The 22,479-nt window shown below is 36.3% G+C and overlaps 1 protein-coding gene across 17 annotated transcripts in view; it reads right to left on the bottom strand.

The window, feature by feature from the left end:
• Positions 1-22,479, bottom strand: part of MARCHF1 (membrane associated ring-CH-type finger 1) — an 861,947-nt gene that overhangs the window by 153,954 nt on the left and 685,514 nt on the right. For all 17 annotated transcript variants that reach the window (XM_078069392.1, XM_078069405.1, XM_078069393.1 and 14 more), the window contains one exon: positions 6,141-6,191. In XM_078069392.1, coding sequence (XP_077925518.1) covers positions 6,141-6,191 — 51 coding nt within the window. The remainder of the gene's footprint in view (positions 1-6,140; positions 6,192-22,479) is intronic.

A 22,479-nucleotide genomic window follows, 5' to 3' on the forward strand; every position in this document is an offset into this window, starting at 1 on the left:
AGATAGTTTTACCTGCATGTGACGAGAGTCAAAGTGCCTGGAAGTTACCCTCTCTCGAGGAGACCTTGAGCTAGTGAATGGCTGCTATGGGAAGATGAAAGTCCTGTTTTCATGCCTCAAGTGGGAACAACTTTCAGTTTGTTTTATATAGCAGGGTCCCCTTGAAGGATCAGGGGAAATTTTCTTGTCTTCCTCCTCTTCCCTGTCCTTCTTCTCCCATTCCTCTGATAGCTTTTCCTAAGCTTCTAGGGCTTCTCCATAGTAAAATATTGCAAAAAAAAAAAAAAAAAAATCTCATTTTAGGATCTGTTTCTGGACAATCTGACCTAAGACAGATTCCTATTACACACTGACATGGAAAATTTAAGTAGGATATCTGAGTGTGGAATTCACAGCAGAAATCTGGGCTAGAAATATCTATTTGGGAGTTGTTGGCATGTTGATTCTATATAGTCATGAGGCTAGATGAGATCACCTAAGGAGTGAGTGTATATAAAGGAAAAGCCCCAGGATATAAGGTGTCAGGTTTTCTTAATCTTCCATCGCTACTTTTACCAATTCAACTAAATTTATACTCATTTACTTAAGTTTGGTCTCAGGACAGACCCTGACTCGGGCTCTGTGACAGTTCTCAAATGAGTCTACCTCATTTCTAGTTGTTTCCTAATTATACATCCCATTTTATCTATCAAACTTACCCTCTAAAGGTATGTAGTCTGAGGGCATGACTGATTTATAGGTCCCCTGTATAAGCAAACCAAGATGGATCTCTCAATAAGTCAGAACATTAAACACCTGTTTGGAGATGCAAAATATTTGGCTCAGGTTCAGCTGAAAGGTTTCCCAATACATTTTCCATTTAGGGAACACTTTCACCTTGACCTTGCTGGAAAATATGTTGGAATATTGGAAAGGCAAATCTGGCAAAATAAAGATTTATAGAAGTAAAATCAAAGTATGTATTTGATCAAAAGAAAAGATCTATTTAAAATGCTATGATTTATATAATGGCTTGTACACAGTATATCCACAAAAAATATTTGTTGGATAAATTTTATTGCCTCTGTCATGCATCTTCATTTACTGCAGAATAAACTAGGGTACATGAACAGGAGAAGAGGAAGCTTCAGGAATATTATTTTATACACTACGTACCATCTTTACCTAACATTCTCTATAATATTTCTAGGTAAAGACCAACAGAACAATTTTGATGAACCTTTCTCAAGTAAATGAAGTCTAGGGAATATAACAGGAAGTGATGGAAACTAATTGAAATATTTTGTTATGTGGTGGCTTTTAAGTTTCTTTTCATAAGTAGATTAGATTTTGTGAGCTGCTTCCCACATAGACCAAAAAGCCTAAAAGTGTTTCATTTAAAAGAAAATTCTAGATGTTGATTTGAATTGAAAGTACAAGGCTTTCTTTCCTTTTGACAATTTGCTTTTGAAAGATTTTTCTTGTGAAATACATAATATGTTGTTGCTGGTTGAATATAATGATTCCTCACCCTAGAAGAAATAAAAGAAAGGCCAAATTTCACCAATTTTACATCTTCAGGAACCTATTTGGGAGCCGTATGTGTGTTAAAAAGCAGCAACCAGCATTAATATCAAAAGCAGCTTTTCAAAAAACAAACAAAAAAAGTAAGTGTGGATAAATGAATGCTGCTACGTTCACACTGAAGATATTTTGACAATCTCACATACATTGTTTTAAGACTATATAGCTTCTCTGTAGCTTTTGGATCAACTTTAACATATCTAACGCATACACATCCTATTAGAATAAGAAAAAAAAAAGATTCACAGGTCTGTCTTATATGTCCTAAAACAAACTAGAAATATAAACTAAAAAAAAATTCTGGAATGGCCAGAAAACTCGAAATACAACTTGCAAGGTATAATTGCAATTAAATAATATAGGATAAAAAGATTCAGAGATAAAGACCATGAGAAAATTTTCATAATGTTCATTAACAATTCAACATTTGTTATTTATCCCATGCTTGGGTATTTCATATTCACAACTGTGAGATCATGTTTATACAATCCTGAATAGCAAAAATCACAATGTTCAGTTTGATACATATTTACTAAAAAAAGCCTCAAGGATCTTGATGGGTTCCAAATCCATCCCTATGTTATCAAGACAGCTGACACTTGTATGTTGTGACTAAAGAGAGTGTATCCTATTATTCAACGTTCCATCTCAAAGGCCCCTAAAATGATTTATATATCTTTCTCCTCATAACCCATGTTTTCCAGTTTCCATGTCTTGTACTTATGTCCCTTTAAACAAACTTTCTTGGCAGTTGATCAAGTCACACCCATTCTTCAAGGCCCTGTTTATATACCATTCTTCTAAGAAACCATCTCTGATGCATCCTGTCCTCACCAAGGGGAAGTGATCATTCTCTCAACTCCCATAGCTTTCTGTCTACACTCTTTTGGCTAATGCAAAAGGGAACGGTTCCCACAACCACACCCAGTTTCAGTGATTTTCTAGGAAGCTCACAGGACTGAGCTTATGGTCATAATCACAACTATGATTTATTACAGTGAAAGGATACAAAGCAAAATCAGGAAAAGGAAAAGGCACGTGGGATGAAGTCCAGAGGAAATCAGGAGCAAACTTCCAAATTTACTCCCAGTGGAGTCACACAGGATGTACTTAAATCCTGCAGCACTAAATTGTGACAACAGATGTGAAGTACTATCTAGCAGGGGAATTCGTTAGAAACTCAGTGCCCAAGTCTTCGCTGGGGGCTCATCATATGGGTAACCCATTGCCTAGCATGTACCCAAATTCCAGACTTCCATAAGGAAGGCAAGTATTTTGGAAAAACCATATATTTTTTTCATAGTTCAGGCACAGTGAACCATTCTTATAATTTAGGGTGGTATGCCATGCCTAAAATCTAAGTTCCCAGGTGCCAGCCAAGGGCCAACCTTGCCAGCAGGCCATTCTAAGAGAAGAGTCTCAGGCCTGCTCTGTTATCTTTTTTGCACAGGGAGTTATTAGTTCTACTTAATTAATTTATATAGATATGTAGATCTCATATATATGATGCAATCTCATATATATATGATATATATGATGTAGATCTCATATATATATGGGATCTCAACTCCTGCATAGATATGTAGATCTATGAGATCTATGAGATCTACATAGCTATGCAGGAGTTGAGATCCTATATATATATAGGATCTCATATAAGCTCATTGAATATATCAGTAAGCTCACTGAGTATATGGAAGTCCTCATTTCCAGTATAGAATATAATTACTGATGGGAAACATTCCACAAATACTGATGATTAGAAAGTTCTGCTGGTTTAGTAGAGAACTGCAAGAGACAGGTAGGAAAGCAGACTCAGCAGTGTGGAGGGAAGTTCTGATATCCCACTGGGGACGTAATCCTCTGTAATACCTGGGATTTTCCTGTATCAAAGAATTGGGGATGACACAAACTTGATAAAAATTAAGAAAGATGCCTATTTTGGGTAATACTGCTACTGACCTAAGATAATTTATTATTGTTAAATATACATATTTATTCTTATTCCACTCAGAACACAATGCATATATTGTAACTCACGTCTCAAATTCACTTGCTTACAAAAAGGTTTACAGAGTACTTATTTGGTGCTGTCACTGAGATATAAATAATTAAAAGTCCCATAATAAGTATAGCTAATGCTTGCACAGGGCCAGGCACTGTTCTAAGCACCACTCCAAGAGGTAGATGCTATTATACATTCTCCTTTTATAGATAAAATTATTAAGGAAGTTAAATAACCTTCCTAAGCAGTTTCTTTGGAATCCATGGTCTTAATTACTCTGTTAAACTGATTATCACACTCCTGAAAAGCTCCTAGTCTTTTTCTTTTTTCTTTGTTTTTGACATAAAAATTATTTTGACGAAATCGGAGAAAAAGCATCTTGATTCTGCTTTAATTTTTTTTCTCCACCACTTTAAAAGTTAAAGGACTCAAATATTGCTAGATTTTGCCATTTTACACTTGGTAGGTTACATGGTCCTAATGAAAAGTTTTTCCCTTAATAATTCATGAAAAAGTAGTGAGGACTCAACAATGTATTTAGCATTTGTGACTGTCATTCTGAGAATGAATAAAAGGAAAGTCATATTGGCTTAAAAAAATAAACATGCACACAGCAATCTTTTTATCTCTACAGGTGTCTGATAGTTGAGTTTTTGCTATTGTACAATTAGACTATTTAAGAAGAGAGCTTTTCATTTCCCTCTGAATGTAATGCATTTTTGTCATTAATCGTCTCCCACACAGGGATGCAATTAATACATATCAGAGCCTAGAAGAACTCACAGAAGGAAAACTACACTCCTGACTTTTTTATTTCTCAAAGAAGAAGTTAAAAGGTTAAAAGTTATAAACAATCTGCATTATGTCAAACTCAAACAGCAGCTTGGAAATGCAATATAATTGTACGCCTGGATCATGAAACAGTATTTGGCGTGACAAAGGAGTTGTCGGTATGTTTACAAGTGTCTAGGTCGACATTAACATTCAAGTTCAGAAAGACGACAGTGTTCTGCAGTTGTAGGCAAGACTCTTCACAACGTGACCAAGATGACAGACATCTGAAAGGTATTGTTTTAATTTACAACTACTTACGGAAACCTCCAAGTGACTAACACCAGCACGCCCATGTCACAGAGGAGGCAACTCTATCTCAGGGAGGTTAAGTGACTGTCTCACGGTCACATAAGAAGTGACAGCCCAGCAACGGACACTCAGATCCTCTTTCTCCAGAATTAGTACTAGACCACATTGCCTCTCGAATATTCACGAAGGCACTCAGATTTGAATGTAATTATAAATGTTCAGTCCCATGTGCTGAGATGTGATTCTCCATGGCTCTCTTGTATCTCTGCATGTCTTGTAAGCAGAATCGTTGCCTGCTTTAATTCTGGACTGTCTTTTTAAGGATGCTTGTATAAGGCATAACATTGTAACATAGAGATACTGCTTCCCAGAGCAATGGACAGGCGTACTTACTATCTATTGAAAATAGGAGAGTTTCCTAAGTGTAGGGTTGCACTCCTTTAACCAATCCAGTGTGTTTGGAGGAGTCACCCGACCATCTTGGCATTGTCTCCTAAGGCCTGGCCTCAGGAAACCAGCTAGAGAAAATGCTGATACTCTGGCTACTGCTGTTTTTCAATGAGTAATGAAGTTCTTTGTTTCTGAAAACAAAACAAAACAAAACAAAACACTTCCCTAACCTGGAAGTGGGTCTGTGTTCTATAGTGCCTGTAGCTGACAACTATTTGGGGGGTTCTCTTGAAGTAAAATAATATAAAATTACAAAATACACAAAATTAAGCTCAGGGCTGTGGAGGGTGCTGGCAGGTGAGTGGCCCTGTAGAACAAGTTCTATTCACAGGAAATCCATCGTTGTCTGAATTACATTTTTGGAAGTCATAATTTTCTGATTTGATAAATGGCTCTAAAGGACTTCTCACTCCCCAAAGACAAAGTCTATACATTGCATTGTGTCTCATTTTAGAGAATAGCCCTTGATTTTTGTTTTCTAGACAAAATAAAAATCTAAAGTATCTCTGCCATGCCATAATCTTTTTAACACTCTGGTGTTTTGCTTAGATTTATACAGTCTAGGGAGTATTTTGTTTTTTTCATCCTTTGACTCCATAAAACAAATATGACTAAACTAATGTCTTAGGTTATTTCTAAAACTTGTCCTGGTTAATACGAGCATAGTTGAGCCCAAACCTGTGGAAAAACTGAATTCATGGAAATTGGACCATGAATGTTGATACAGTTTCAAGTTAGGTATGTGACAGCTCCATGATGCTTGAAATGAGAAGAAAAAGCCCCCATATTTTGCATGACATTCTGAAAGTAACAAATTGTCTTTTGCATATAGCACTGAAACGGAAAATAACAGCTCATTTCATTGTGTGAAATTGTGTCCTCTTATCACAGCAAAAGCTCAAAATAGTTAAAATCATTAACAAGTCATATTTGTGTACTGCTCACAGATAACAGTTATAGGTTAAACATTATAAAATATTTACTTGAACTCAAAAAAAATGAAAATCAATAAACAATTAAATAAATATAGTTTACCTACTTTTGAAATATTACTTGATCGACTTGCTGATCGCCCGGGGGATTTGTCATTCTGCAAAATAAAATTAGAGACATCGATTAAAAATATAGCAATAGTCTTTACTGCGTAGGAAAGAAAGCACAGCACAGGTCAATGTCTAAATGCTAGCATATTTTTCTGACTGATACACAAATTGCTTACACAGAATGGCTTTTGTCTTACCAAATTTTATTTCTCTAGTACATATCATTGTCCTTTCGAAAATGTTTCAATTAACATCAGCGTATATATATGTCTAGGAGTATTTATTACCAGGAAATGCTTGTTTCTGTAGAAAAATATATGCAGTTCCTTTAAAATAAATTAGAAAATGGATATATAGTCCATTATTTTCTCTTCCACTTTTGCTACCAGGAAATTCTGAGTAAATTCTGTTTCTAGTGTCAGTAACTATTGCATACCAGGTACATGGTGCATACATCTAACTCCCGCTCTTTTAAAATAATTTGTTAATTTGCTTTAATAATATAAACATTTAGAAGATACTTTTAATACTGAATGGAGCACTGGGTGTTACACGCAAACAATGAATCATGGAACACTACATCAAAAACTAATGATGTAATGTATGGTGATTAACATAACATAATAAAATTTAAAAAAGATACTTTTAAATTTAAAACACTCAATTGTTCAAACTTAAAACATTTAAAAATTATTTTAAAATTTAAAACTTCAAAATAAGTCAAAATTATAGCCTTCATGCTTTTCTCTTAAAGGATTTCCAACTTAGTAGAAAAGAAGCATGAAAAAAGCTTTTGAATAGATAATTTTTCTTTAAAAAGCCTTACAATTTTAAGGCAGAGAGACACCTTAAAAGTGGAGCCCCCTTTTGGAAGCCTGGAGGCCTTCTTTTCCCAACAATGGTGGCACTCTTGCCCAAGCCGGGGCCACCCCGAGGCCTTCTGTCTCGTCCAGTCTGGTTGTTCTTTCTCCTCTGCCAATTATCTGCCAGTGGATAATTGACTGACAAATCGAAGTGTATGGGTATCATGCATTTTACATGTACCAAGAGATCACAGTACACCTTTCCTTCTGTAGAGAAAATGTTGGAAGAACCTGTTCTAGAAACCAAAAGTTTGTGAAGAATCTGAATTAACACTTTAGGATTCTTTTTAAAAAAATTTGCTCAGAAAATTTTGGACTGGTGCCAAAGTGGACCTGGGTGGGCACCCACAGTGCATCTTGACATAGGTCATTTTTGAGAATTAAGCCATTCTAACAACCAGTGGGTCTGGAAACTGCCCCACATGACTGCTCCTGACCGTTTCAGAAACACAGTGATGACAGGAGATGGCAAATGTCACTGTGGAGAAAACAGGAGCTGCATTTACTGCAAACTGTCAGTGTGTCAAGCCCAGGCTGCAGATTTTCCAGCGGAATAGGATTTTTTCCTTTGACATGCAACATCCCTCTCATCCAACCACTGATGTCACTGCATAGCGTGTTATTACAAACCAAGATGAGTCACAACGATACGATTAGTTACACCTCATAACAGGTCCGTGATCCAGCTGGAGAGGAATGTATATGCTGCCAGCAGACATTTTTCTTTGATTAGTTTCCTCTGGTGATGGAGAGAGGTACTTTTCTCCTGACATCTCAACTCTTCTTCTATAGAGACTAGAAAGCAAAACCAATCCATCTTCCCTTCTGAGTGAAATTCGGGATTTTGACACACTATTGTGTGAACAGAGGTAAATAAGTCACATAATATAATAGACTGGGGGGGATTTTGTTGTAGTGGTTGTTTTGTTATGTTTTCTATATTTACATGGTATTTGAAAACACAGTTAAGGAGCTAGAACTGAAAGGTGTTTCAGCAAGAACCCAGGAGTACTATAGAAACTTAATATGGCACCAGATTACTTAATTTTTCAAACCAAATAGGACTTTGTGTTGTTTTGAGATAAAAACAAGGAGGATCAGGTTCCCTCCACAATTGTCAATCAATTTGGCATAAAGTTATAGTAAGCAGATAATTCCCATACTCTTCACCGGCAATGCCCAAGCTAATGGGGAGGAAGCATTTTCTTGATTATTTAGTACTTCAAGAGATCTTGTAACCCGAAATCCATTGGTTCTATTTTCTCCTACTAAAAGACTAGGCATTGCAAGAAATAAAGGAGCTTAGGCGAGGGTTACATTTTTTGCCCTGGCTAAGATCCCTCTTGTTTCTTTTTCTTTCCTTTTTAATTATTTTTTTTCAGTTTTAAAGATTTTATTTTATTTTTTTTATTATGTTCAATTAGCCAACATATGATACATCATTAATTTTTGATGTAGTGTTCAACGATTCATTAGTTAAGTGCTCATCACCACACGTGCCCTCCTTAATACCCATCACCTCCTTACCTCCCCTCCCTTCTGTAACCTTCAGTTTGTTTCCCGGAGTCCAGAGTCTCTCATGGTTTGTCTCCCTCTCTGATTTCTTCCCATTCAGTTTTCCCTCCCTTCCCCTGTGGTCCTCTGCACTATTCCCTATTGTCTCTATTCCACTTAACATATGGGACAGAGGGTGCACACCACTGCTGTGTCAGAGAGGGAGAGCCTGACTTGCAGCTTGCCCTGTGGTAATGCACTGGCTCTGGCAAGAACGTATTGTTTGACAATCCAGGGCATTCCTCACTGTAACATGTTTCCTCACGGTAAGAGTGAGTAGGATATCTTGGACAATGAGGAGGAGATAATATCTTGGGGATTGTTGTAAGAATCAAATGAGCTGTACATGAACTCATTTTATAGTTTGCAAGGTTATAATATTTCCATTACTGTTCACAGGTAGAGGAAACACCCAAAAAGCTCCCTCATAAATCATGATAATCATCACATGTTACTAGACTCATAATTTAAATGTAAACATCCTAGTTTCTCTGCCCTGCAATTCTGCCTCTATTGTGGATTAGATTCTGGCATGTAAAATTTAAGAAAGAAAAATCAAACTCTTCTCTACCCAAGGGGATTAAGGAAGTTTGGTCTGCCCTGCTTTTGAAGCAAAGCAGCAAAAGCACTTTTGCTCTTGGAAAACTTCCAAAGCAAACTGTCTAATTTGCTACTAATTAATCAGGTGGCTTGTCCCATTACTATTGCAATGACATATTCTTCTTTGTAGATTAGACAAATATGGTTGTCATACCTCATTACCATCAGCTTAAATTCTTTACCTTACATTAAATAGAAGCTGTCTTAGAATCTAATATAAGTTACTGGTACCCAAACTGTAGTGACATTTTAGGTCTCTGAAAGTTGGAACCAACAAGAGTTTCAGACAGGTCTGCATGAAAAGTATGGGATCATCAAGCAGTAATGTTGAGTAGCTATCTTAGCAGACTGATTTTAGCAGATCATTCACAGTATGCAGAGGGACAGACTTCCAATTTTATAAGTGCTTTTTAATATTTTCAAGAGGTTTCCAATTTTTGTTTGATATAAGTATATCTAATACTGTTAGTTTCGTTTTGAGATTCTTATTCACTTAATAATAATTGTTTTTAGAATTTGATCTTACAAAACATGGTTGGATTTTTATTACCAGAAAGAAAAAATGATTAGCAAATGAGAAAATCATTACTAAATTGTTTTAACATATTTTTAATGTTATACTCTAAGGAAAATGACATAGTTCCTTTAAAAGGCAATACTCTGTGTTAAAGAATATACAATATGCCTGGACTTGTTTGTATCTACATATGACTACTCTGTATATTATACCATTGATCAGAAGAGGGCAGTAAGGAGACTTGAAGGAGGTTTTTTATGGAACTGAAGGAAAATAACTATTCCTGAGTGAAGAAACCAGAATAAGATCCACACATTTCACTGATATAATGCTATTCTCTAGTTATTTTCCATGGTCCCCCTTACCTCCACCCCCTCCCCCTGTCCAGGCTAAAAGTCAAGACTATTTGAAAGAAGAAAAAGAAGTGAGGCAATTTGAAGGTCATCTGAAGAATTCTAAGTAGAAAATGGAACTATTTTTGCTAAGGTAATTAAAACGTGTAATAGAAGAAAAGTCTTTGAAAGCAATGTGGCTTATAAACAAAACACAGTGAAGTTGAATACTGCAATACACCCTTGATTAATAGACATATAAAAAAAACTCATGTCCACTAAATGAAAAATGCTGTTTTTAATGTCTATGAAACATTTAAAATAATTTGCCCTCAAATAATACCTTAACAAAAAACTTCAATAGAGATTTTATAGGGCACCTCTTTTGATATTGAGACAATAAATTTAGAAATAAAAACTTGAAATGTGACTAATAAATCTTAATCACCACTAATTAACACATTTTTAGATTATGCTTGGTTCAATGAAATGAAAACTCTCTGAAAAATTGTAGCCAGAAACTCTTGAAAATGTTCTATTAAGACCTGTAGGGAACACAGCAAAAGCTATATCCAGAAAAAATTTATAACTGTAAATGCTTTCATTATTAAAGAAAACAGTAATGAAACCCAGTAAAAGAATGTAGGAAAAAGAAAATAATAAAATATAAAAGCTAAAATTCACTAAAGAGATATAAATAAGAAGAATAAAGAAATATTTTCTTATAACAACAGGTCCTTGAAGATAATTACAAAATAGATGAGTCTCTAGTAAGACTTATTAAGGAAAAGAAAAAGCAGAAATAGATAAAATGAGAAAGGATAAATAACCAAAGACACAGAAAAAATTAGAAAAATTGTAACAGAATGCTACATAAAACACTATCGCAACAAATCTGAAAACCTAAGAAAAAACGAATCATATTCTAGCAAAGTGAAAGTTGTCAGAATTTATTTAAGAAGAGGAAAACTTGAATAGATACAGTGATTAACAAAGAAGAGATTAGATAGTAAATAGAAGTCTATATGCCCTAAAAAGCATAAGGGCATGATTATTTCACAAGTGAGTTTTACCTTACTTTTAAAGAACACATAATTTAATTTTCTTTACATTATTCTTGACCATAGAAACATAAAGTCCCTTAAATCATGTTATTAATCTTGCAGAAATGAAACTTCAAATGTGTTAAGACAGTACCCAAAAAGAAAGAAAGAGGGAAAAGAAAATTATGCTTTAGTCATATTTGGGACCACAGATGCAAAAATTCTTTAAAAATATTAGCATATATCTAAATAGTAGCATGTAACTTTGACACACTAGCAGTGTATCTAAAAAATGCACAGGAGGGGCACCTGGGTGGCTCAGCTGGTTAAGCTTCTGCCTTCGGCTCCGGTTATGATCCCAGGGTCCTGGGTGGGCCTGGGCGGGGAGCCTGCTTCTCCCTCTTCCTCTGCCTCTCCCCTGCTTATGCTCGTTCTCTCCCTCTGTATCTCTATGTCTCAAATGAACAAATGAAATCTTTAAAAAAAATGCACAGGGAATAGAATAAATAGGATTCCAGATATTTTTTTATCAGGAAATCTGGCAACATTTCATTAGATTACTACATTGAAAGAGACAAACATTATGATCTTATATGCTGAAAAGATGATTTGACTAACCTCTGCAGTCTTACTGCTATGTAAGCTCTAAGTAAAATAAGAATTGGAGGAAATCTCTTAAAGGGATAAAGACAACATTTTAAAAATCAATGTCTAAATTTTTTCTAAATGGTAAAATACAAGAACTATGATAAAGAAGTTCTGTTATGGATGCTTGCTCTTGCTATTATTATTCAACTATGTTAGAGTTTATAACAAATATAATAACAACAAAAAAATTTTGGTAGTTAAATATATTGAAAAGAAGGAAAAAAACAATCTTCTCTGACTGATATTAATAGAAATTCCAAGTGTACCTAGTTAAAAAAAAAAAAACTATATTACAATTAATGAGACTTTTTTAAAAAAAATTTTTAGTTAGTTAACATATAGTGCAATATTGGTTTCTGGAGTAGAAATCAGTGATTACATACAACGCCCAGTGCTCATCACAAGTGCCCTTTTTAGTACAATGGCTAGATACAGGGTAATTATACCATGGTAGAGTCTATTAAATTTCCTAAAATGCATCATCCCTTCTGTACGAACAGAATGGTAACTGGGTATACGTCTTTCCAGTCACATTGTATCTCCCACCGTTCCTTTCAATTACAGGTTGCCTATAACTAAATTCCCTCCCGTGAGATGTAAACAGAGCTCACAATTGTTAGTTTCCTGTCTGTCCCATAAATCTAAAATTTCTTCCATGCTCTTTTTCTATTGCTCAGTGCAAAGATTGTGACTATCAGAGCAAGCCAGGAAACCACATATTAAAGATAGTAGAGCTGAGTTCTCCTGAGTCCTTGAATGACCACATGGTGAAGAGCCCTCTTCCAATTTGGAACAAACACTAAACTGTCATGGAAGAGAAATAAACTTCTATTTCTTCAGAGCCATCACGTTTTTTTGGATTTATTTATTGTTCCAGTTTAGTTTATCTTAATGGAAATACTGCAAGATCAATAGCTTTTTCCATTCTAGCAATAAATGCCTAGAAATCTGATAATAAAAACAAAAACCATAAAATACTTAAGAATAAATTTAACAAAGAAATCATAAAATCTTATTAAAAATATAAATTATAGAATCTTATTGAGGAGATCATGATCTGAACAAAAGAAAGGACCACTTTTTATTGAAAGTGAGGGGGTGGAAAACCATTTACCATACTAATGGACACCAAAAGAAAGCTGGGGTGGCAGTCCTTATATCAGACAAATTAGATTTTAAACCAAAGACCATAATAAGGGATGAGGAAGGACACTATATCATACTTAAAGCGTCTGTACAACCAGAAGATCTAACCCAATTGTAAATATCTATGCCCCTAACATGGGAGCAGCCAATTATATAAGCCAATTAATAACAAAAACAAAGAAACACATCAACAACAATACAATAATAGTAGGGGACTTTAACACCCTCCTCACTGAAATGGACAGATCATCTAAGCAAAAGATCAGCAAGGAAATAAAGACTTTAAATGACACACTGGACCAAATGGACTTCACAGATATATTCAGAACATTCCATCCCAAAGCAACAGAACACACATTCTTCTCTAGTGCCCGTGGAACATTCTCCAGAATAGATCACATCCTAGGTCACAAATCAGGTCTCAACTGGTACCAAAAGATTGGGATCATTCCCTGCATATTTTCAGACCACAATGCTTTGAAACTAGAACTCAATCACAGAGGAAAGTGGGAAAGAACTCAAATACATAGAGGCTAAAGAGCATCCTATTAAGAATGAATGGGTCAACCAGGAAATTGAAGAAGAATTAAAAAAAATTCATGGAAACAAATGAAAATGAAAACACAACTGTTCAAAATCTTTGGGATGCAAAAGGCAGTCCTAAGAGGAAAGTATATAGCAATACAAGCCTTTCTCAAGAAACAAGAAAGGTCTCAAATACACAACTTAACCCTACACCTAAAGGAGCTGGAGAAAGAACAGCAAATAAAGCCTACACCCAGCAGGAGAAGAGAAATCATAAAGATCAGAGCAGAAATCAATGAAATAGAAACCAAAAGAACAGTAGAACAGATCAACGAAACTAGGAGCTGGTTCTTTGAAAGAATTAACAAGATTGATAAACCCCTGGCAAGACTTATCAAAAAGAAACGAGAAATGACCCAAATAAATAAACTCATGAATGAAAGAGGAGAGATCACAACCAACACCAAAGAAATACAAACAATTATAAGAACATATTATGAGCAACTCTATGCCAGCAAATTAGATAACCTGGAAGAAATGGATGCATTCCTAGAGGTGTATCAACTACCAAAACTGAACCAGGAAGAAATAGAAAACCTGAACAGACCTATAACCACTAAGGAAATTGAAGCAGTCATCAAAAATCTCCCAACAAACAAAAGCCCAGGGCCAGATGGCTTCCCAGGGGAATTCTACCAAACATTTCAAGAAGAATTAATACCTATCCTTCTGAAACTGTTCCAAAAAATAGAAATGGAAGGAAAACTTCCAAACTCGTTTTATGAGGCCACCATTACCTTGATCCCCAAACCAGACAAAGACCCCATCAAAAAGGAGAATTACAGACCAATATCCTTGATGAACATGGATGCCAAAATTCTCACCAAAATACTAGCCAATAGGATCCAACAGTACATTAAAAGGATTATTCACCACGACCAAGTGGGATTTATCCCTGGGCTGCAAGGTTGGTTCAACATCCACAAATCAATCAACGTGATACAATACATTAATAAAAGAAAGAACAAGAACCTTATGATCCTCTCAATAGATGCAGAAAAAGCATTTGACAAAGTACAGCATCCTTTCTTGATCAAAACTCTTCAGAGTAGGCATAGAGGGTACATACCTCAATATCATAAAAGCCATCTATGAAAAACCCACAGCGAATATCATTCTCAATGGGGAAAAACTGAGAGCTTTCCCCCTAAAGTCAGGAACATGGCAGGGATGTCCACTATCACCACTGCTAATCAACATAGTATTGGAAGTCCTAGCCACAGCAATCAGACAACAAAAAGAAATCAAAGGCATCCAAATCGGCAAAGAAGATGTCAAACTCTCACGCTTTGCAGATGATATGATACTTTATGTGGAAAACCCAAAAGACTCCACCCCAAAACTGCTAGAACTCATACAGGAATTCAGTCAAGTGGCAGGATATAAAATCAATGCACAGAAATCAGTGACATTCCTATACACCAACAACAAGCCAGAAGAAAGAGAAATTAAGGAGTCAATCCCATTTACAATTGCACCCAAAACCATAAGATACCTAGGAATAAATCTAACCAAAGAGGCAAAGGATCTGTACTCAGAAAACTATAAAATACTCATGAAAGAAATTGAGGAAGACACAAAGAAATGGAAAAACGTTCTATGCTCATGGATTGGAAGAACAAATATTGTGAAGATGTCAATGCTACCTAGAGCAATCTACACATTCAATGCAATCCCCATCAAAATACCATCCACTTTTTTCAAAGAAATGGAACAAATAATCCTAAAATTTGTATGGAAACAGAAAAGACCCCAAATAGCCAGAAGAATGTTGAAAAAGAAAAGCAAAGCAGGCGGCATCACAATTCTGGACTTCAAGGTCTATTACAAAGCTGTCATCATCAAGACAGTATGGTACTGGCACAAAAACAGACACATAGACAAATGAAACAGAATAGAGAGCCCAGAAATGGACCCTCTATGGAACTCTATGTTCAACTAATCTTTGACAGAGCAGGAAAGAATGTCCAATGGAAAAAAGACAGTCTCTTCAACAAATGGTGCTGGCATAATTGGACAGCCACATGCAGAAGAATGAAACTGGACCATTTCCTTACACCACACACAAAAATATACTCAAAATGGATGAAAGACCTAAATGTGTGACAGGAGTCCATCCAAATCCTAGAGGAGAACACAGGCAGCAACCTCTTCGACCTCAGCCGCAGCAACTTCTTCCTAGAAACATCGCCGAAGAAAAGGGAAGCAAGGGCAAAAACTGGGACTTCATCAAGATAAAAAGCTTTTGCACAGCAAAGGAAACAGTCAACAAAACCAAAAGACAACCGACAGAATGGGAGAAGATACTTGCAAATGACATATCAAATAAAGGGCTAGTATCCAAAATCTATAAAGAACTTCTGAAACTCAACACCCAAAGAACAAATGATCCAATCAAGAAATGGGCAGAAGACATGAACAGACATTTTTCCAAAGAAGACATCCACATGGCCAACAAACACATGAAAAAGTGCTCAACATCGCTCGGCATCAGGGAAATCCAAATCAAAACCTCAAAGAGATACCACTTCACACCAGTCAGAATGGCTAAAATTAACAAGTCAGGAAACGACAGATGTTCGCGGGGATGAGGAGAAAGGGGAACCCTCCTACACTGTTGGTGGGAATGCAAGCTGGTGCAGCCACTCTGGAAAACAGTATGGAGGTTCCTCAAAACGTTGAAAATAGAGCTACCCTACGACCCAGCAATTGCACTACTGGATATTTACCCCAAAGATACAAATGTAGTGATCCGAAGGGGTATGTGCATCCCAATGTTTATAGCATCAATTTCCACAATAGCCAAACTATGGAAAGAGCCAAGATGTCCATCAACAGATGAATGGATAAAGAAGATGTGGTATATACATATATATATACAATGGAATATTTTGCAGCCATCAGAGAAAAGGAAATATGCCATTTGCAATGACATGGATGGAACTAGAGGGTACTATGCTAAGCGAAATAAGTCAATCAGAGAAAGACAGGTATCATATGATCTCACTGATATGAGGAATTCTTAATCTCAGGAAACAAACTGAGGGTTGCTGGAGTGGTGGGGGGTGGGAGGGATGGGGTGGCTGGGTGATAGACATTAGGGAAGGTATGTGCTATGGTGAGCGCTGTGAATTGAGTAAGACTGTTGAATCACAGATCTGTACCTCTGAAACAAATAATACATTAGATGTTAAAAAAAAAAAAGAAGAAGATAGTAGGAAGGGAAAAAGGAAGGGGGGTAAATCGGAGGGGGAGACGAACCATGAGAGACTATGGACTCTGAGAAACAAACTGAGGGTTCTAGAGGGGAGGGGGTTTGGGGGATGGGTTAGCCTGGTGATGGGGGCACGTTCTGCATGGAGCACTGGGTGTTATACGCAAACAATGAATCATGGAACACTACATCAAAAACTAATGATGTAATGTATGGTGATTAACATAACATAATAAGATAAAATTTAAAAAAAAAGAAAGGACCACTTTTTGAAGGGAAGATAATTTATTTCTTCCTTTGTGAAGCAGAAAGGAGAAAGATAAAATTATCTTAAGGAACATATATAGAAAAGGAAATGCCCTGAGAATAGCCAAGAAAATAATGAAAAAAGATCTCCTTATGCCAGGCATTGCCCATATAAAAAATCACTGTGATTAAGTGATATGGCATTGGCATAGGAATTACCCAAAAGTTCAGTGAAATCCAGAAACAGATAAAATAATTTCACATACATAAAATTAGCATTTCAAGTCAATGTTGAAAGGAAAGTTGACATAATAAATGCTTCTGACAACTGACTATCTACACGGAAGAAAAAATCAAGCCCATGCTAAATGGCATATACAATCATAGACTCCAGATGGAAAAAAGTCTTGAATATCAAAAATTAAAAAAAAATTTTGAAATAAGCCTAAATTAAAAATGTAATGTTGAGGTGGGGGAAGTCTATATAACTAATATGAGAACCAGAAGCTGTAAGTCATATTTGATTATATTTAATTATGTCTGGAAAAAACACAAAAATTAAAGTGAATAAACAAACAATAAAGTTATAAGAAAGCACAACACAGAAGACTGACAAAGTTCAATCTGTAATATGCAAAGAGGTTTTTGTCTAGTCACAAAAAAGGCAACAGAAGAAATCCAATAGAAAAAAAATTGAGTAAAAGATAAGGATAGAAATTCACAAAAAAAAAGGGACTACAGATTGTTAATAAACATATGATAAGAGGCTTAAAATCACAAACTGTCAGAAAAATGCTAATTAAAGTAAAAACAAGGAATTGCTTTACACCCACCATGCTGGGAAGATTGAAGAGTGATAGCCCTCTGTTGCTGGTGTGGATAAGAATGAAGGCTCTCAAAAATTGCCAGTAGAAGTGTGAATTTTTGCACTATCATTTGAAAAAACATCTGGCAACATCTGTTAAAATTAAAAATATTACTTTTTTGCAGTAATCTCCTTCCTGGGAATCTATCCCAGAGATATAAAAGCACTGGTTCATAAGAATATGCCAATAAGGACACTTAACACAGCTCTGTTCTTAATTGAAAAAAAAAAAAAATCTTGGCAGTAAAGATGTGCCAGTTGTGAAGCTGGTGTTCTCAAAACTTTTAAGCCTGCTGTCCTAAATTGTACTCTGATGATGGGGCTCTGCAACCCACATTTCTGTTTCGTCACCCAACTCCCCCTGAAGCTCTGCTAAGAGGGGACACCACAAGGCAAACTGGAAGGCTGGAAAAGGAAAATGGGATCTGCTTCACCCCACTTGCTTTCTGTTGGCTTCTTCTCTGCTCCTTGTGTGAATATCATTCTAGAAATGTTTCTTCCCCCTAGTCCCTGCAGGTTCCTCCGACAGCAGTAGCTGAGTACAGCGGGCAGTTTTTCTAACAACCTCAGAAACAGACTCCACACTTTGTAGATACCAGCACCAGCCAGCTGGCTCCGTCCTCACAAGTATGAGTTTCCATTCCATGGGTCTCTTTTTTCAAGCTTTAAATAATTCCAATTTCTTTTCTTTGTTCACCCAGACAAGGCCACAAATCTTTACAAAAGTCTGATTTCTCTATGTTAAAACAAAAGTCTGATTTCTCTCTCCTGACTAGATCCTGACTAATGGAGTAAACAATGCTCTCCAATAGAGAAATGATGACATAAGTTATAGTAGAGCCCCACTTTGGAATATTATGCAATTATGAAATACAATGAATCAGCTCTCTGTCATTTGGCCAAAGGAATTTCCACAAGATAAGATGGAGTGAGAAAAGTAAAATGAGAAGTGGTATAATATGGTTATTTGAAAAACATAGAAGGACAGAACTTCTATAAGTATCAATGTGTGCACATATTCATGTGTAGACATGTATTTGTGTATGTATCTACGCGCACAGACCAAGTCATGGAAGGATACTCATGAGTGTGTTAACATGAGTTTCCTGGGGGGAGAGTGGGAGGGCAGAAGGAGAGTCCAGTGAAAAAGGAGAAAGAAGATAAGGGGGAAAAAGAGTCCTTAAAAAGAAAAAGAGCATGTTGGATACCTGTTTATGTAAAATTATAGATGGATGTGATGTGCACACAGAAATTATAATGCAAATGTGAAATTATATCTTTATGTATTGGTAGGTGATAATATCCATGATATATTATTAAGGTGAAAAGAAGAGTTAAAGAATAATGTGTTGAGGGCAATTTCATTTCTTTAAAATCAAGTATACAGAACCTCTAGATATATTTATGTACTTATATATTTTTGACTGAGCAAAAATATAGTCATCCAATATTGGCTATTACCACACCATCTATTCACAGTGCTTACCCTCAGTCCCTCAGCATGGTAGGACTGCAGTGAGCAGAGAAGCATATGGAAATATTCTAGCTTTTTCTATACATCTTTGGGTGGTATAGTTTTGCTTGTTTTTCATATTTTTTAAATAAAATATCAAATTAAGAAAATCAAAGAAACAAAATGGCAAAGTTAGTCTTACTCATCAAAGATTATATATCCTAAAGGGATAAAGGTGTGTGTGTGTGTGATCAAAAGAGCTGCAAGAAACATATGGTGTTTATATTCCCCAAGACAGTATAGTATACGGAACATAAAGGCACCAAATTAACTATTGAGTCAAGTAGGATTGGTGGGAAAAAAAACAGGATCTGTGGTTATGACATTTGGATTAGAGCTTCATTACTAATCATGCAACCGTAAGAAAATCATCTACTTTCTCTGGCCTTGGCTTGCTGAATTTGCAAAATGGGCATAAGAACACAGGGATGGTTACCTTTTCAAAATAGTAGTAAAAGCAAATACGATACACTTTGAAAAAGCATGTTCCAAATATAGTGTAAGGCGCTATATAAGTATAACTAGGACAGTAGGATTATGAAGCCTGGATTTGCTGGAGTTAAAGGAAGACTATGAAAAGGACATTTATTTGTCAGTGGTCACATTTATTATTAAATTTTGCACTATATAGAATTTGCTGAAAATACTCTTAATTTTCTTAAAAACAAACATATTCCCAAATGCCAAATTTAATGGAAAAACTTACTAATCTTGCTAATTATGATACTGAATAAAAGCCTTGTATCTATTCAGATGGCCCAAACAATTGTATTGGCTAGTAAATAAAGAATATAAAAATCATGTGATGGAAATCTCCCTTCCCTCCAAGTCGTGCAAAAACACCCTCTTAATGTGCACACTTCTAAAAGAAAGACTGTCTACTGATGTCTGACATGCCATTCTGAACAAGTCAGCAATTGTAATTCCTAGCATGAGAACAAAAGGACACGTGTTTTAAAAAAAAGTTTTTACACTCCAGGACTGAAAATGTTTCAAATGGAGTCTTGTTTGGATGGACAGAAAAATAATACAGTAAAAATAATATAGTAAAGTAATCATTGGCTAAATTGCCAGAGCACCAGGGAAAAGGCCCTGAGGGTTTAATTTACACATCTTCACAGTTATGAAAAGATAGAAGGGGCCCTGGATGGCTGCTAAAATATAGGTGATGTTTCCAGTTCGGTGGCTTGTTTGAAAAGGTGATTCTTGTTTGTTTGTTTGTTTGTTTGTTTGTTTTCACAGTATACAGAGTAAGATCAGCATAACCTTTTAGTGTACAACATTTGAACCTTTCTAAGAGTGAAATATAAGCAGTTTTATTTGTTCCCACAATTCTGTTCTATATGACTATGTTCATATTAAAAGCAGGGAGCTCACCACACCTCTAGTATTCTAAGAATGTACACCTAATTTACAAAACTTCTTGTATTTTTTATTGGTGCATGTATAAAATTCTTTTTGGTCATATGCTTTCTATCATAATACTCTTAATTAATACTCAAATTAATACTCAAGAAAATCTGGATTTTGTATTGAAGATGGCAGAGGAGTGGGGGACTCCATTTCAACCAGTCCCCTGAATTTAGCTAGATATCTAACAAGCCACTCTGAACACCCATGAAATCAGCCTGAGATATAAGACTATGGGGGCAGAGGATCATCAGTCGAGAGGTACAAAAGACAGAGTTGGGATTGCTTGGACAGACATGGGAGGATAAACAGAAGGGGGAGGGGACCACCAGAAGCTAGCCTTTGGAAAGTAATACCCCTGTGCAAAAGTGTCCTGTGCCTGGGGACCAGTGATAGCTTGGAGAGTGGTGGCCAAGGGATGGGAAGGGACTGATAACAGTACTCAAAGAGAACACAGGGGCTGAAGGGGCAAATGTTGGGACCGGGTGGCTGCAGCACCACCAGCCGCTGCCTGCACCCGCACCCCCACTGGAGAGGACCCAGGGCAGACTGGGGCAGCCACAGCCGCTGCCCTTGCCCGAGAGGACCCAACAAGGACCTGAGCCCATGGAAACGGGGCTGGAGAATGCCAAAGTTCTCAATAAAAATCCTAGCTAATAGGATTCAACAGCACATTAAAAGGATCATCCACCACGACCAAGTGGGATTTATCCCCGGGATGCAAGGGTGGTTCAACATTCACAAATCAATCAGTATGATAGAACATATTAATAAGAGAGAGAAGAACCATATGGTCCTCTCAATTGATGCAGAAAAAGCATTTGACAAAATACAGCATCCTTTCCTGATTAAAACTCCTCAGAGTATAGGGATAGAGGGAACATTCCTCAAGTTCATAAAATCCATCTATGAAAAACCCACAGCGAATATCATCCTCAATGGGGAAAAGCTGAGAGCCTTTCCCTTAAGATCAGGAACACAACGGGGATGCCCACTCTCGCCACTATTGTTCAACATAGTACTAGAAGTCCTAGCAACAACAATCAGACAACAAAAAGAAATAAAAGGTATTCAGATTGGCAAAGAAGAAGTCAAACTCTCTCTTCACAGACGACATGATACTTTATGTGGAAAACCTAAAAGACTCCACCCCCAAATTACTAGAACTCATACAGCAATTCAGTAATGTGGCAGGATACAAAATCAATGCACAGAAATCAGTTGCTTTCTTATACACTAACAATGTAACTGTAGAAAGAGAAATTAGAGAATCGATTCCATGTACAATAGCACCAAAAACCATAAGATACCTCGGAATAAACCTAACCAAAGAGGTAAAGGATCTATCCTTCAGGAATTACAGAACACTCATGAAAGAAATTGAAGAAGACACAAAAAGATGGAAAAATATTCCATGCTCATGGATCGGAAGAATAAACATTGTTAAAATAGCTATGCTGCCCAGAGCAATCTATACCTTCAACGTCATCCCAATCAAAATTCCAATGGCATTTTTCAAAGTGCTGGAACAAACAATCTTAAAATTTGTATGGAATCAGAAAAGACCCAGAATCGCCAAGGAAATGTTGAAAAAGGAAAACAAAGCTGGGGGCATCACGTTGCATGATTTCAAGCTATATTACAAAACCATGATCACCAAGACAGCATGGTACTGGCACAAAAACAGACACATAGACCAATGGAACAGAATAGAGAGCCCAAATATGGACCCTCAACTCTATGGTCAAATAATATTCGACAAAGCCGGAAAAAATATGCAATGGAAAAAAGTCTCTTCA

The sequence above is a fragment of the Halichoerus grypus genome, chromosome 3 (genome assembly GCF_964656455.1).
Source record: "Halichoerus grypus chromosome 3, mHalGry1.hap1.1, whole genome shotgun sequence".
NCBI classification, from domain to species: Eukaryota; Metazoa; Chordata; class Mammalia; order Carnivora; family Phocidae; genus Halichoerus; species Halichoerus grypus.